The 14,678-nt window shown below is 37.3% G+C and overlaps 1 protein-coding gene across 1 annotated transcript in view; it reads right to left on the bottom strand.

Moving 5' to 3' along the window:
- Positions 1 to 14,678, bottom strand: part of rasgrf2a (Ras protein-specific guanine nucleotide-releasing factor 2a) — a 40,665-nt gene that overhangs the window by 22,500 nt on the left and 3,487 nt on the right. The window contains exons 2-12 of the mRNA XM_066650221.1: positions 8,508 to 8,614; positions 6,724 to 6,871; positions 6,525 to 6,614; positions 6,153 to 6,406; positions 5,485 to 5,564; positions 5,127 to 5,320; positions 4,869 to 4,978; positions 4,301 to 4,419; positions 3,069 to 3,229; positions 1,778 to 1,844; positions 117 to 253 (exon numbers count right to left, since the gene is read on the bottom strand). Coding sequence (XP_066506318.1) covers positions 117 to 253; positions 1,778 to 1,844; positions 3,069 to 3,229; positions 4,301 to 4,419; positions 4,869 to 4,978; positions 5,127 to 5,320; positions 5,485 to 5,564; positions 6,153 to 6,406; positions 6,525 to 6,614; positions 6,724 to 6,871; positions 8,508 to 8,614 — 1,467 coding nt within the window. The remainder of the gene's footprint in view (positions 1 to 116; positions 254 to 1,777; positions 1,845 to 3,068; positions 3,230 to 4,300; positions 4,420 to 4,868; positions 4,979 to 5,126; positions 5,321 to 5,484; positions 5,565 to 6,152; positions 6,407 to 6,524; positions 6,615 to 6,723; positions 6,872 to 8,507; positions 8,615 to 14,678) is intronic.

Raw genomic sequence — 14,678 nt, 5'->3', positions numbered from 1 at the left:
GTTTTAATTTAGTTACTTGTGAGATGTTCCACTAAGTATTTTTCACAGGTTGCATTTTGATGTAGCGACAGACGGTGTTAAGTAAACCAAACCAACACAAACTTCATGAGGCCTACCTGGCTGATATCGCTGGTCCACGCAGCCTTCTCCTGGCGAGATGGAGCCAGCAAGACCACTGAGAATGAAGGACCATCTGCTGGCTCAACCATCACTTTAAACTCCAGATGACTAAAGCCTTGACCTGCAGCATTATCTGCAGAGCACAAATTGGAAAAGTAATATCAATGCTTTACTAGATTATGGTTTGAGGTTATACACAATTTTTTGTAACAGGGACCTGATAAATACAACAGGTCAGCTACAGGACCAACTGTGACTTAAAGATACAGCAATACGCATAAAGGACAGCAGTCAAAGCACTGGCACTCTTTTTAGGAGATTAGTAATTTCTTTCTCTAGTGATGCCTCAGCCAGTCGAGGCTCTCTCGGTGTATGGGATGTTCACTCCACTTCCCCTATCTCCCTTATCGTGGTGCTAGCCAGCACAGGCATTTGTCAGCTGATGTGGCAGGTCTGGGCAGTTTGCATTCTACTCCAATGTGTTAAGCTGATTACAGGTGTCGCATTAGCTTTGCAGTTAGAAAAGAAACAGTGGCTTGGCTAACACATGTCGTAGAGGAAACATATGTATGCCCAAACCCTCCTGATGCTTATGGCAGTGTGTGATTGGAGGAGACTTACTAAAAGGGTAGAAGTGATAAAGACAAACCATAGGGTAGAAAATATGTCAAAACATTTGAGGGTAAACAAAACTAAAGGTGGCTTTTACTAGTACTTACTGCGCAATTGTGAAACATGCGAAGAAACAACTGAGTTAAAAGTATATTTTGTTTCAGCCAAATCCCTTACTCTTCTGTGAAGGATTTACAGTACAGATGTTGATCTTGTTCACAATTGTCCTCATCTTAAAGGTATTTGATGGTGCTCCATCATGCCAATAACTGACAGTGAGCATAGTGACCTTAAGCTCATGTATAGCTGCTTAACAGCATCCCATTTACTTTAATGTTTTTCTATGAATATTACATGTCTTTGTCCACATCATGAAGTTTAAGTAGCTGAATTTACTAATGAGAATAAAAGTCTTCAAATGTTTGGATATAGTGTATCTTCAGTCTACATATTCTGGGCATTTTGCATGATCCTCCCTCAAATGTCTGTGTGCGTGTGTGAAATAGATCACAGAGTATGTATTTCCATGTTCATGGCCAATGAACCTGTTCCATGTATGACACTTGAGTGCAATGTATTTTATTAGCATCTTAAACTGGCACAAGTACATTGGGTCCTGAGTCTCCACAGATGGTTTACAATAGAGATTACCAGGTAATAAACAAGTGCAGTCAATTCATCTAAATATAATCGTATATCCAATCCAAATATATTTTGTAGATCAGAGCTTGTTTTAATTTTTTATATGCTGTTGGAACTGTTAAAAAGTACACTAAACTTCTCTTCGCAGCATAAACCAGTTCATAACAATATGACTTTTAAGTCACAAAATGTTCACGACCTAATCTGCACAAATATCCTGACAGCCTTTTGAGTAACTATACAAACGTGTATTCTACATTTTTAATTTACTTTAAGACTGAGGAGTGCTGTTTTAAGCTGGTGTTTCAAAGTAAATCTGTCATTTCCCTAGAAAACTGAGCTCTAAGATGCTCTTGGCACAAGTTAGCACCTGCTTAAATGTGTAGACTGACAGAGTACTTACAGTCTTCATCACTGGCATCTAGCTCTTCAATGAGAGTGCACTCTATTAATGACAGTGTGCCTCCTTGCTGTAAATTGCAAAACAAAACAAGTACTACGTCATTATACACTTATTAACCAGCAACTGCAAATCACAGTGCACTTTGAGCAAAAAACACAGCAAGAGAACATATAGAAAAATAATCACTTGATGATTTATAATAAGTTACATTAGGAGTTTTACGAAGGGCATATTCATAAGATGTCACAGTGTTTTGACTGTGAATCATATAAAGATTGTATCAGAGATAAAATAAACATATCTGTATGGGTACAGACAACATAACACATGAAGTTTCAAATGGACTAATATTTTACTAATACTAATATATGTATTAACTTTTACGTATCGTATCAGTAGGTATTTACATAAAATATATAAGATATCGGCAAAGGACCTCAGTTTTTTATATGTGTATAGTCCTAGATTGATTAATCAATATGATTTCCAATGTTTGATACAGAAAATGCTCACACAGCAAATTGTTTTAAGTCAACACTACTAGTGTTAAATTAACATTGTTCATGTAATAATTTAACACTCTCAGTGTTAAGTTAACACTAATAGTGTTGATTTAACACTGGAGAATTTGCTGTGCAACAATATTCTTAAAAACCCGTAAGATAAAAAAATTTACAGTTCATGTGCATTCATTCATTCATTCATTCATTCATTATCTGTAACCGCTTATCCAATTCAGGGTCGCAGTGGGTCCAGAGCCTACCTGGAATCATTGGGCGCAAGGCGGGAATATACACTGGAGGGGGCGCCAGTCCTTCACAGGGCAACACAGACACACACACACACACATTCCAGTTCATGTGCAATTGAATGTATTTGTCATTTTAGACCGCCTGCTGGGCCGGCCTAGAAAAGGCATATGAGCTTCCTGACTGACTGACACATAATGTAGATACACGCATGCGCGAAGAGAGAGTGAAAAGCTGAATTGGGACACGCTCGTGCCGCTTCAGCGCTGTAGGTCCACCATCCACCGCAGAGCAGCTCAGTGTTTTACTGGAGCCTCGAACAGAAATGTGTTGAACGTTGTTGAGGGAGTACTTATCCTAGTCTCTTCTTTATGTTTGGAGAATGTTTCTGTGACCCAGCCGTTTGTTTTCTACTATATATTTAACAAATTTTGTAAAAATAGTGTATATTACACTGCAGAATGCGAAACTATTATTAAAATATTTACAATTGTATACAACATAATTCTATCCCAACTGCAGAGTTGTGTGAGCAGACTCACCTTGAGCAGATGCAGCTTGCCACCAGAGGTGCGAGTGCAAATGAGAAGATGCTTGGTGAAGAGGAAACACTGGCGCTCACCCTCTTTCCGCAGAGACAGTGAACCCAGGCGTACCTTGCTGAGTTTTCCCTTCTCTGCAGAGGGCAGTTGGATAAGAGAGCCTGCAAGGGGACAGAGGATACTACTGTAAAGGAGTGAAATCCAGTTTAATGCAATTGTACATATTTTTTTTTCCAACGCCCCAAATATCATAATAACCGTCAATCTGTAAAAACATTAGCAGTCAAAATAAAGTCCTAGATGTAAAAGTCTGTTATCAGCATGATGAGACTGGCCTACACAAAGATACATGGCGTATATAGTACATTTACAGAGATGATTTTGGGACACAAACTCCTCTCAGACAGTGACTCAAGACAGGTGAATGCACAACCCATGGGACATGCAGCTGTGTGGTAGTGATTCCATCTGTTGGTTAATTTCATCCCTCCAGGTCAATTTTTGCGATTATTGTGATATTCTGACTAGTTTATATAGTGTGTCATTTAGGCACAGTGACGGGTACAGTAGAAATTTGCTGAGTTCATTTACTCCAGTCGTGTGGAGGTGGGTTGGATATAAATTATCAATATTCTAAATGTTTTTTATACAATGTCAGAATCTTGATAAGTTACAGTTGTTTACATAATAAGCAAATGTTGACACATTTATTTTACTTCTGAATGTTTAAAATTGTTAGATTTTTACTAAAGTCAAATGTTTTTGTATTATTTAAATATAATTAACATTAATATAACATTTATTTTGTTGCAATAGTGTGTTCTTGAAATTAATAAAAAGAAATTGTTTTTTCATATCACAAAGAATATCGTTATCGGCAAAATACCCTGAAATATTGTGATATTATCTTAGGGCCATATTGTCCACCTGTAGTGGGGATTAAAACCACAGCCTTTATACTGTATACTATTGTACTGTAGATAATATACACAATACAAATGTTCATATTAAACTCAATAATCTGATAATAGTGGCCAGTAAAGAAGGTGTTTATGGTGAGTGAAAGTCATATCAAATGACACTTGTCATTTTGTCATTAGAGGCACAAAGTAGTGTCAGATACAATGAGATACATGTTCACTAATGTGGCGTATAAAATTGTAGATTAAAAAAGGGTCCTAAACTGATTTAAACACTAGCAAGGAGTAATACTGTGCACAGCTATGGCTCACCTTGCCGTACAAAGGTCTGACTAGTATCGAGGAGGATATCACAGCCCTCCACTATCATGCGCTCAATAGCGAGATTCTTACGGATGTTTTCCGTGTCGCTCACTTCATCATGCATCATTCTAAAAGAAAAAGAAAAACAGTCATTATTGAAAAGCCTAAAACACATGCAGACAATTTTATTCTTTTTATAAACTGATAATTATAAATTTAACACTAAATAAACAAGTGATGTTAGTCAGTGGTCAATGTTTTTTTTTTTAATGGAATCAGCATTCAAGTAGCTTCTTTGCATAATACATTATAACAAGGCCCAAAAATAAGGAACAGCGTTTATAGGTGTATGTTCTGGTTTCTTCTGCTAAGGTTTGCAGGGTATTTCAGTAAAAAGCATTATTGCCCTGGTTTGTTAAATGGTAGTCCATTGAAACTGAGCTGGACAGGATTTTTTTTAACATTTTAATAGTTGAATTCCTTAAATCATTACAAATTATATGTAAAACATAGAGGAATTATAAACATATTGGCTACTGACTGGTCATACTACAATTTAAAATAACACATCACTTACTTGGAGAGCTCCTCCAGTTTTGACTTAGCAAATTCCAAACTCTTGCGCTCCACATGTTCATAGGGGGTATGTGCAAGCAGCTCATGCAGTGTAATGATGTATCGAGGGATCTGGCATAGAAATAATGTTACTAGTTTAAAATATGATATTTTTCATATCAAATCAAATTCTTATCAATGACTGCTGAGGAGAAATGACTGCTGAGGCTTTGCTCAGCCTGACTGTGAAAGATTCTCACGTTCAGCCCCCGTCGCTCACCTGAAACATGGGGTAGGTCAGGAATGTCTCCAGCATTCGGCCTTCGCAGGCAGCATTTGATTCATACTGTTTCAGCAGCTTGTCAAAGTCCCTGTTCTGCTTACAGTTAGCTAGAACCTGCAGGCTGTACTGGTGGTTCCTTACAAACTCCTGGTAGATGTTCAGCATTGGCAACAAGATGTCAAAGAGATCCGCTGAAAAAGTGATGATTTTTATATAGAAATATATACAGTCTGATGTCATCTCTTGAATTGGAGGTAACTTCCACTGGAGCCAAGTAATTAAAATGGCAACAGATAAGACTAAATATTTATTTTTTCTCTGGCTGAAAAACAAATATGAAAACAAAGGCACTCACCTAAAACTAATGTTGGCCAGTTGGCAATTCTTGCTTTTAGGCCTTGGTGAAAGATCTCATGAAGGAACATTATAGTCTCGCTTAGAAGAAAGACACAAAAGAGTTGATTGAATACAGTAATTTAAAAATCACTTTACATAATTTTAGATGGAAATGGGTTGTAGCTTAATCATCAGTCACTCACATTCTTTTAATCGTATTTATTTATTTATTTAATGTTACACTAATATAGCATCTTTCTAGAAACCCAAGGACACTTTACAATCAACACTCAACATTCAATCCACACACACTGGCGAGAGGCAACAGCCAAACAGGCACAGCGTCCTCTCAACCAGGAACAACCGTCCACCTGGAGGACTGCATCAGGCAGTCCCACACTCCCACATACAGACATTTATTCACATACGCACTCATTCACTCACACACCAGGACAGTTATTAGAGAAGCCAATTCACCTAACCTCCATGTTTTTGGACTGTGGGAGGAAACCGGAGACCCCAGAGAAAACCCACGCAGAAACAGGGAGAACATGGAAACTCCACCGAGATGGGACTTGAATCCAAGATCCCAGCGCTGAGAAGCAAACGTGCTAACCACTAAGCCACCGTGATGCACAGCACTTTAATAACCTTGTGTCTTGTGTTTACTGCACATTATCAACACACCTATTGAGGAAAATGCTGCTGACATCATCATGACTGATGGGAGGTTTTTTGGAACTTGCAGCCATTCTGAGCGGACGCAAGAAGCAGTTGACCAGAATGGAGAGTTGGAGCACATATTCAGTCTCTGCTTCCACCATATTGAAGACAATCTGATTCCTCTTCCTCATACTTTCAGCATGGGGGGAGCAGATGTAGTCCTGCACAATGATCTTCCACTTTCTTCGACAAAGCCAGCCACGCATGAAGCTTTGCACCTAAAAGAAATAGCCAATGGACATGGTGAAAGAGGAATATTTTATAGCAAACTTAAAACATATCAGCAATGTATATAATACAATTTAGAAATGTTAACAGTATATTCATGGAACATACTTTTTTTATTTTCTTTATATCAGGGTCTTCCTCATCTTGATTGGTCTGAAATGGCAGCATTCTCTCCTTGGCTTTGTTCAGGACAATTATCTGTTAAAAAGAAAAAAAAAGCTCTGACCACATTATATATGGAATATATGAGCATTAGAAAGTGACCAACATTACGTGGACAAGTTTGAACACAATATAGTATCTAGACCTCTGCCTTAAGCCTTTCGATCTCTGTGTCCTGGTCCTCCAGCTGTGTGCGAAGCTGATTGGCTGCCACTTTCTCTGTCTCCAAGATCTGCACCAGGTGAATGTACTTCTGCATGAGAACCTCCCGCTCGATGATGAGATCAGAATAGCTGGGTGAAGCCGTTGAAAGAGGAATTGTAAAACAGAGAAAGACAGATGCAAACCAATCGTTTTCACTAAGTGAACGGGCACAATTCCATAAATTTCTCTCCTTGAACACAGTTTGGTCTAGTTTTCTATCTTTGTAGATGCCCCATCAGTTTCTGACCAAATTATAAGGGCAAATATAATCTCAGCACATACTCCATGACTTTGCTCAATTTTTCATGTAGTTGATGGGATTTATGGGATTTAGTCCTCCAAGACCTTTTAAATACCAGTGGAGCTTGTACATGGATCAATAGGTGTGTGTCTGTGGGGTGTGTGTTTATAGCATTGGTCATTGACTGCCCTCAGTTAATTTCACTCAGTTTCAAATTTAGTTTAAAAATATTAGTATTGTCAAAGCCAAGAGGCTTATGCTTGATGATGATGTCACGTTTCTTGTTTGATCTTTTGGGTTTTTGGGTGGCTTTTATATTATTCATATCAATATCGGAATTATATCAACCAAACGTTGATGAAAAGCAAATGGATACAATTCCAAATATTATTCTGGCTAATGTACATTCACTAGATAATAATATATGGGGCTCAAATTAACCATGGTAATTATTGATTTTTAACATTGTTAATGCATTTTTGGTGGATGGTCCTTCCTGGATGAGCGTTTCCTGTGTGCATTTGCCTGCCGCTTCTCGCCAGTCTGTATGTGGACTGAATGTTGAATGGAATGGCATTCTGTGTTGATTGTAAAGCATCCTTGGCTATCTAGAGGGGCACTTTATTAGTGTAACAGTAAATATGTATATGTAAGTGTTTACAGTTTACTGTTTCAAAAATGGTAAAACTTCTTTAAACTTTGTTTTGCCTTTGTCCATTCTTTGGTGGAGTGTGATGTAAGCAACAAATTCTTCATTTACAGTCAAGTAATATTTTTTGTACTTTTGTCAGTTCAACAATGATTAAAGAGAATGAACAAATCACACTTGTTTTTATTGCATTTTACATAATGTCCCAACTTTTCTGGAAAATGGTTTACCTTTGGATATATAGGCTAGTCTATTTGGTGCCCATTGCCTCATAGTACATTTTATGTATGTCTTATTTTTGCAGTTATATTTTAGCATTTCTGATATTGCTGAATAAAAAGAAAAGAGAATAGAAGAATATGTGAAAAAATGTTTATGAGCCTATAATGGAGTTTTTGGCAAAAAGCCTGCATGGCATTGCAGAGGTCATGAACTGCATATGCCACCCTCAAAACTGTGATGTAATATTTAAACATTATCATCACAGAGCACCACTGGGTGACCTGAGACTGAACCACTATATGCAGAGTGCTGGAAATTACAGATGGTGAATGTGTGGGAAAACACAGGGATTTGGGTGGATAATCAAACTGTCAGTCCGGATATTTCTTGACTGTGCTGTCCAAGTCAGAATCTGCTCTCTGTAAAGCCCTCTAAAAACAGTACATTTTGCCTAGAAGGTCTTTTATATTGTGCATGAGGAAAATAAAACACCAGTTTCAAATACTCTTATTAGAGTTATGTTTCTGGAGCTATGTTACATGTGGAATATTAGCAAACTAAAGCTGAATCTGTTTCTTTGTCAGAAGGAAAAAAAGGCCTTCATTTGCTCTACCTGGCCTGCTGAATGGCTTCCACCCACTCATTGCAGTCTGCATCCTCTTCTGTTCGCAGCTCCAGAGGTTTCTGTCCATCATGGCCAAAAATGACCAGGAAATAGTGCTTAATAAGGGAAAGACAAAGAAGTTGTCAGTAGATGTACATTGTAAATCATGTGTGGTTATTTGTTTACATAGATAAGTGCAGATAAGTATTTATTTGTTTATGCAGAGTCTGACTTCAATTCAGACATTTTTAAGCATATAGGTGCCTGGAAAACTGTTCATCAATGTTTATCATTTCCAAAATATATAATATGAAGCAAGTGGGGTTTTTGCAAGGATAGAGGTGTGAGTTTTTCAATATCCAAAAGTGTGCTGATGCAACAAAATAGGAGTGTGAGAGAGTCTGTGTGTGTGTGTGTGTGTGCATACACGTTATAGGATGTAGGCTTAAGGGCTTGTTCATGTTCTCCTGCTGCACCGCAGATCGGCTGGTGTGTGTGTGTGTGTGTGTGTGTGCACCCTTATGTAACAGTCAGTGCTTCTCTCCTATGCCTTTAATGCGCTGTCCTCAGCCCCAGGCCTTGTTTAAGCTGAGAGATAACAATAGAGCCACAGCTTCACCACACACACACAAACACACACACACAATTCTCAATCTGCCTCACCTCCACCATGAAAATGAAGTTATGACCACGTAAGACACATTATTCCTGGCTCAAAATGAAGTGGTGGTACCAGTGTGCTCACGGACATACACATGTACAATAGCCATGCCTTCAATCAGCTCAAGTAAACAATTTCTAAAAACAATGTTCAAATTTCTAATAATTTTATATTTGAAAAAAGGCCTAATTTGATTAAATCAAATTCCTCTGTTTTCTACAAATACGTACTTTGTTGGGGTAATTTATTTTTCCGTTTTTTTGTTTATAAATTTGTCAGTTTTGAAAGCAAGAGGGCTTTTGTCTATTGTCAAAGCTTATATGGATCTTTTAACACACTTTTTAAAATCTCATTAGATTAAGTAAAAGCATCCATAAACATTTTTGTAATAATGATGAGACACTGGGGACATTTTGCTACAAATCCTGACCCTCACTAATCAAAGTTTACTTGAGGCTCAAGCAAAGTGAGTATTTTTAAAAACAAAAAATAACCTGGGTGCCTTTATTGGAGAGCTTTATTTATGTTATTAAATGTCTCAAATATTTTAACACACGAAAACATTTTTAACTCTTAGCAGATCTAATGACCATAAATGTACAGTTATATAATGAATACAGACATCTATTTGTGATAATATTCTGTGCTAAAGTCTCCAAAAGTAGGAAAACCATCCAACCATTATCTGTAAGCACTTATCCAGTTCAGGGTCACGATGGGTCCAGAGCCTACCTGGAATCATTGGGCGCAAGGCAGGAATACACCCTGGAGGGGGCGCCCGTCCTTTACAGGGCAACACACACTTACACACTCACACCTACGGACACTTTTGAGTCACCAACCCACTTACCAATGTGTGTTTTTGGACTGTGGGAGGAAACCGGAGCACCCGGAGGAAACCCACGCAGACACAGGGAGAACACACCAACTCCTCACAGACAGTCACCTGGAGCGAGAATCGAACCCACAACCTCCAGGTACCCCTGGAGCTGTGTGACTGCGACACTACCTGCTGCACCACCGTGCCGCCCCATAGGAAAACTATATATATATACTTTAACAAGATTATTAATATTTGTGGCCTGATTTCTTTTCTGATTTCTGACACTTTATGAGCATTTTATGAGAGTTTTTTCTGTTCATACCAAACTACAAAACCAAAGCACTCTATTGATATACAAGTGACACGTTTACACCAGAAAACTGGTGATATTTTTACAATACTAAAAGGATGCACATAATTTTATCTCCCAGAAATATACTTGATCAATTAAGAGGGCATCGCTGGGACCCAAACATTTATGTAGAAATTCCTACATTTCATATAAACATCTGGCTGATAAAACAGTGCTTCACAGCCTTGTTCCTCGCTCTCTGGTGTTTTGGATTTCACCTATTTTACTGCAAAGTTAATATTACACAAAAAGCTGCACAGATGTGATTTACTCGTCAGGAAGTCTGTAACGGTCAGATTTGTTTGTGTATTTGTATCATTATAGGGACGGGTATTCTTTTGGATCACTAATGTTGAGTGGAGCTTGGCTGATAGCAGTGAACCGTAGCGTTGTATAAACATGAAGATGAGCAAAGAGAAGTGTGTCCCAGTTCTGCTCTCAGCACGCTGGTCCCTAGAACACTTGAACTCTCTGACCCATTTTGCTCACCTATAACAACGTTATGAAACAACTATAAAGTGCACACTTTACAGAAGGGTTTAGGGCTTATGTCAAGGATTGGAATGGAGGACAGCCTGCAGAGAGCAAAATCCCAGCCGGATGCATTTTTATGGACGGCAAAAAGAGCACGTCTGGTCACACTAGCTAAAGTTAGCTTGCTGAGGTTCAATTTAGTTTGAAGTTGGAACGGTTGGACTCATTAGCAAGAGAATAGGAAGTGTTTTTGTTATATCCATAAATTGCAGCCATTTGTGAATTTTTTTTTAATAATCATGATTGTTGCTGTAGAATATATATATTCTAATATTATAATATTATAATAATAATAATCTAATAATAATGATAATTAAAAATAAATAATAAATAAATAAAAATAATAATAATCTAATAATAATATTCTAATATTAATAGATTTTTAGCTCTTTAGTACATCAAATCTACCCAGTTAGCAGTTGGCTAATAATAAATTAGTTGGTTCTGCTTCAAAGAAAACACGCATAGAACTGCTAGCATATAAAACTGGCACTTTTCGTGGCACTCTAAATAATTACAGAGAAATCCAGTTAATTTTATTGTGTTAATCTGCACACTTTCTTTTCAATACCATATTTTGAATTTAGTAAGCAGAAATGAAAATGCTGGTAAAGGCGAATGCTGAAAAATTACATGCAAAAAGCCAGTTCTTCAGAGTATTTTGGAGGCGTCGTGAAAATGTAGGATGGCATTCAGCTTTTTTCGTATTCTCTGTGCATGAAAACCCTGAGACATGAGGAAAAGTATAAAGTTGTGGCCATAAAGATGTAGGCCATGGGAACAACTTAATTGTCATGCATCCCATTCCATGCCTTAGTGAGCTACAGCCATGCATAACTTCTATGAAGAAAGGATGTCACCTGCAGGGCTGCATAGAATGGCCCTACTACTAACTAAATCTATACCACTCCTCTCGGAAGACATGAACACTCACTGAAGCGTAAAATTCACATTTAGGTCTTCTTCTGTGTGTATAAAGTTCTATCTCCATCTCTCATCCACAGCCTAGTCCTTTGCTCTGTCACACAGACTGTTTTTTACAGACACTAGACATTTTTTTTATTCAAATGGCGGTGTCCGGGGGCAATACTCTACCAAGAGGGCTGCTATTCTTAGTAGGGCAGCATTGCATTGTGCAGCAGAGACATACTCGCCTGTGCAGTCTACTAGCGGTCTGCAGAGCTTGGTCAACTGGAACAGTGCACAAAGAAGCCATCCTTACAGTGGGCTGCTCAGCTGGAGCCCACAAACTGATACGATACAAATAAAATGCAGAATCTAACACAACTCTCCACAAAGGAGGCAATTTAGCATCTGTGGCCAGAGTTCACTAATTTCGGTAGGAGGGTGGCGGGATATCTTGCGTAACATTTTGTGGCAAGTGCTTCAAGCATAATAATACAGTGCCACTTCAGCATAACATCAACCCCGATTTCCATGGTAACCCAAGTCATTTGCTTGCTGGCAGTTCTGTCAAGTATATTTCATTTGCATCTGAATCTTTAGCAGGTACAATCAAAGAGACGGACTGTCTCTAACAAATCGATGTGACTCTACTCTTTATCCAATGTAAAAACTTCATAGTCATGGGGATTGGAATTCAGGTGAATATGAATAATATATGTGAACTTATACATAGGATTATATATATATTTGTTTATTTTCACATCATATTCACCTGAATTCCAGTGACATAGGTGTGTCTAACAGAGTGGACAGTGATTGAACACTGTGTAATGTTACTGTTCGGTGTTTAATAGTCCAGCGGCAATGTTGTGTCTGATTCACTACATACTAATACACCATTCAGTTTGTAATTGTAGAACAACACAGTTCTCCCATAGGGTCAACAGAGCTGCGAGAATGTACAGTGAATGTAGAAACAAGGAGGTGAACATAATGTTATGGTTGAATATATGTATTCAAAAGGCTTCAAATACAAGCCGATCTGTTTTAGCACTTTGAGCTAATGAAGGTACTTTGATGGATATTATAATTAATCTTACAATGGCTTAATCCCTAAACATCTGTGTAATCAATATGCATAATACTTTACACATCACAAAGACCTATTCAATCAAAGCTATCTGATGCTTAGTCTGTTTGCAATTTTATTGTGCTGCTGACACATTATGGTAAAGTGTGTGGCCTTTGTTAAGTAGAGGTACACTCTCAGAAAAAAATGTGCGGTAGAGGTTCATTATTGGTCACTAAAGGTACAAATATTGTAAATGTAACTTTAAAGGTACAAAAGTGGTTTTAGAGTCTAGCTCTGTTTCCTAAAGATACATTACATTCTCTTTTTTTCAGAAGGAGAGTGAAATATCTGTAAGAGCTTTTTAAAGAACTATGTAAAATAAATTGTGGCATATCAAATCAATAAAATGTAAAAATCTCCAATTATAATAGAATAAGGTGCAAATATGTTCCCTGTGTAAAATAAAATATTGTAATACAAGTCCTAGAGATGAAATACATCATATTACATCAATACAATTTTAATACCTACAATTATAATAGAATAAAATACAATTATGTTCCCTAATTTAAGGTCCTGAATATGTACCTTTAAGGGTACCACCACAGCGACAGCAAAAGGTACCACCACGAGCTGTGAGACAGCGGCACTACCTGTTGCTCCACATTGAAGCCCATGTAAATATCATATAAATTTGCAAAAAAACAACTTCTGATTAAGCACTTAATATTGACCCCTTAAAAAAGTGTTAACTTGTGTGATCATATAAATGTTATCTTTTGCACAAGTTTTACCAAGTTAACTTGTAGCTTTATTCAAAAGTCATGGAAAACTCTAAATTAATTTCATGTCCAAACGAAATGTCCATTATTTTTTTGTAAAAATTGCAGAATATTTTACAATTAACAGAACTCCAACCATTAAAACTTATGCCTTGTTCTCAGTATTACAGTAAGCCAGTACATGAGCATCAGCTTGCTTTTAGAGACTTCTTCACATTTCCAAAGTTCTGTGCTAGAACCTGGTTTGTTGGTAGTTTATGCTTTTTATATTGATTTAGTTATAATTAGGTGTGGGTCCATTTTACTGAAGACAGCTATATAAGAGTTTTTTTTTGGTATATAACAATTTCTTAATAATGTTTCCCTGGCAGCTACACATCCCATGAAAGCCACAGAACTGAGCATTCAAAAAATGTGTCATATATAAAGCAAGAGGGGACTAGGAATATGCCATATTGTATCATCCGCATTACTATTATTATTATCATTTTATAATTATTTAAAAAATCCAGTGATAGTAGAAATATTCTGACTTGTCTATGTAATGACGGCATACATTCAAGTGAGTCATTCAAGCACAGCAAAGATATGGCAGAAAATGACTCTGCGATGTAAACATTTGTTCCATATAGTCAAGTCAGTCAGTCGTGTGGAGGTGGTTTTGCTACAAAATATCAGATGTACAACAAACCACTATAACTGTAAGATATTAAAGAAAACTGTAACAAGGGAGAAACACAACTTTCATCATCTCAAGCAGAAGCTCCCAGATGAGTACGAGGAAAATCAAAAACGCCACAAGGAGCAAGAGAACAGCCAATTAGCCCTAACCCAAGCAGGCAGACTGACTCAGCAGAGCACCTATTTTGTATGTTTTGTTATTGACTGTTCTGTTTGATAAGCTTTAAAGGTATTTTGTATTAATTGTATTTGGTTTCAATAATATGTTCATGAAATTAACATAATATTTTTGAGTGTTTTGTTATATCAACAAGAATACCTTTATCAGAAAAGTACCCGGAAATAATGCAATATTATTTTAGGGGCACT

This window comes from Hoplias malabaricus, chromosome 18 (genome assembly GCF_029633855.1).
Source record: "Hoplias malabaricus isolate fHopMal1 chromosome 18, fHopMal1.hap1, whole genome shotgun sequence".
Classification (NCBI taxonomy): Eukaryota; Metazoa; Chordata; class Actinopteri; order Characiformes; family Erythrinidae; genus Hoplias; species Hoplias malabaricus.
This window is presented reverse-complemented; position numbering and strand designations above follow the sequence as displayed.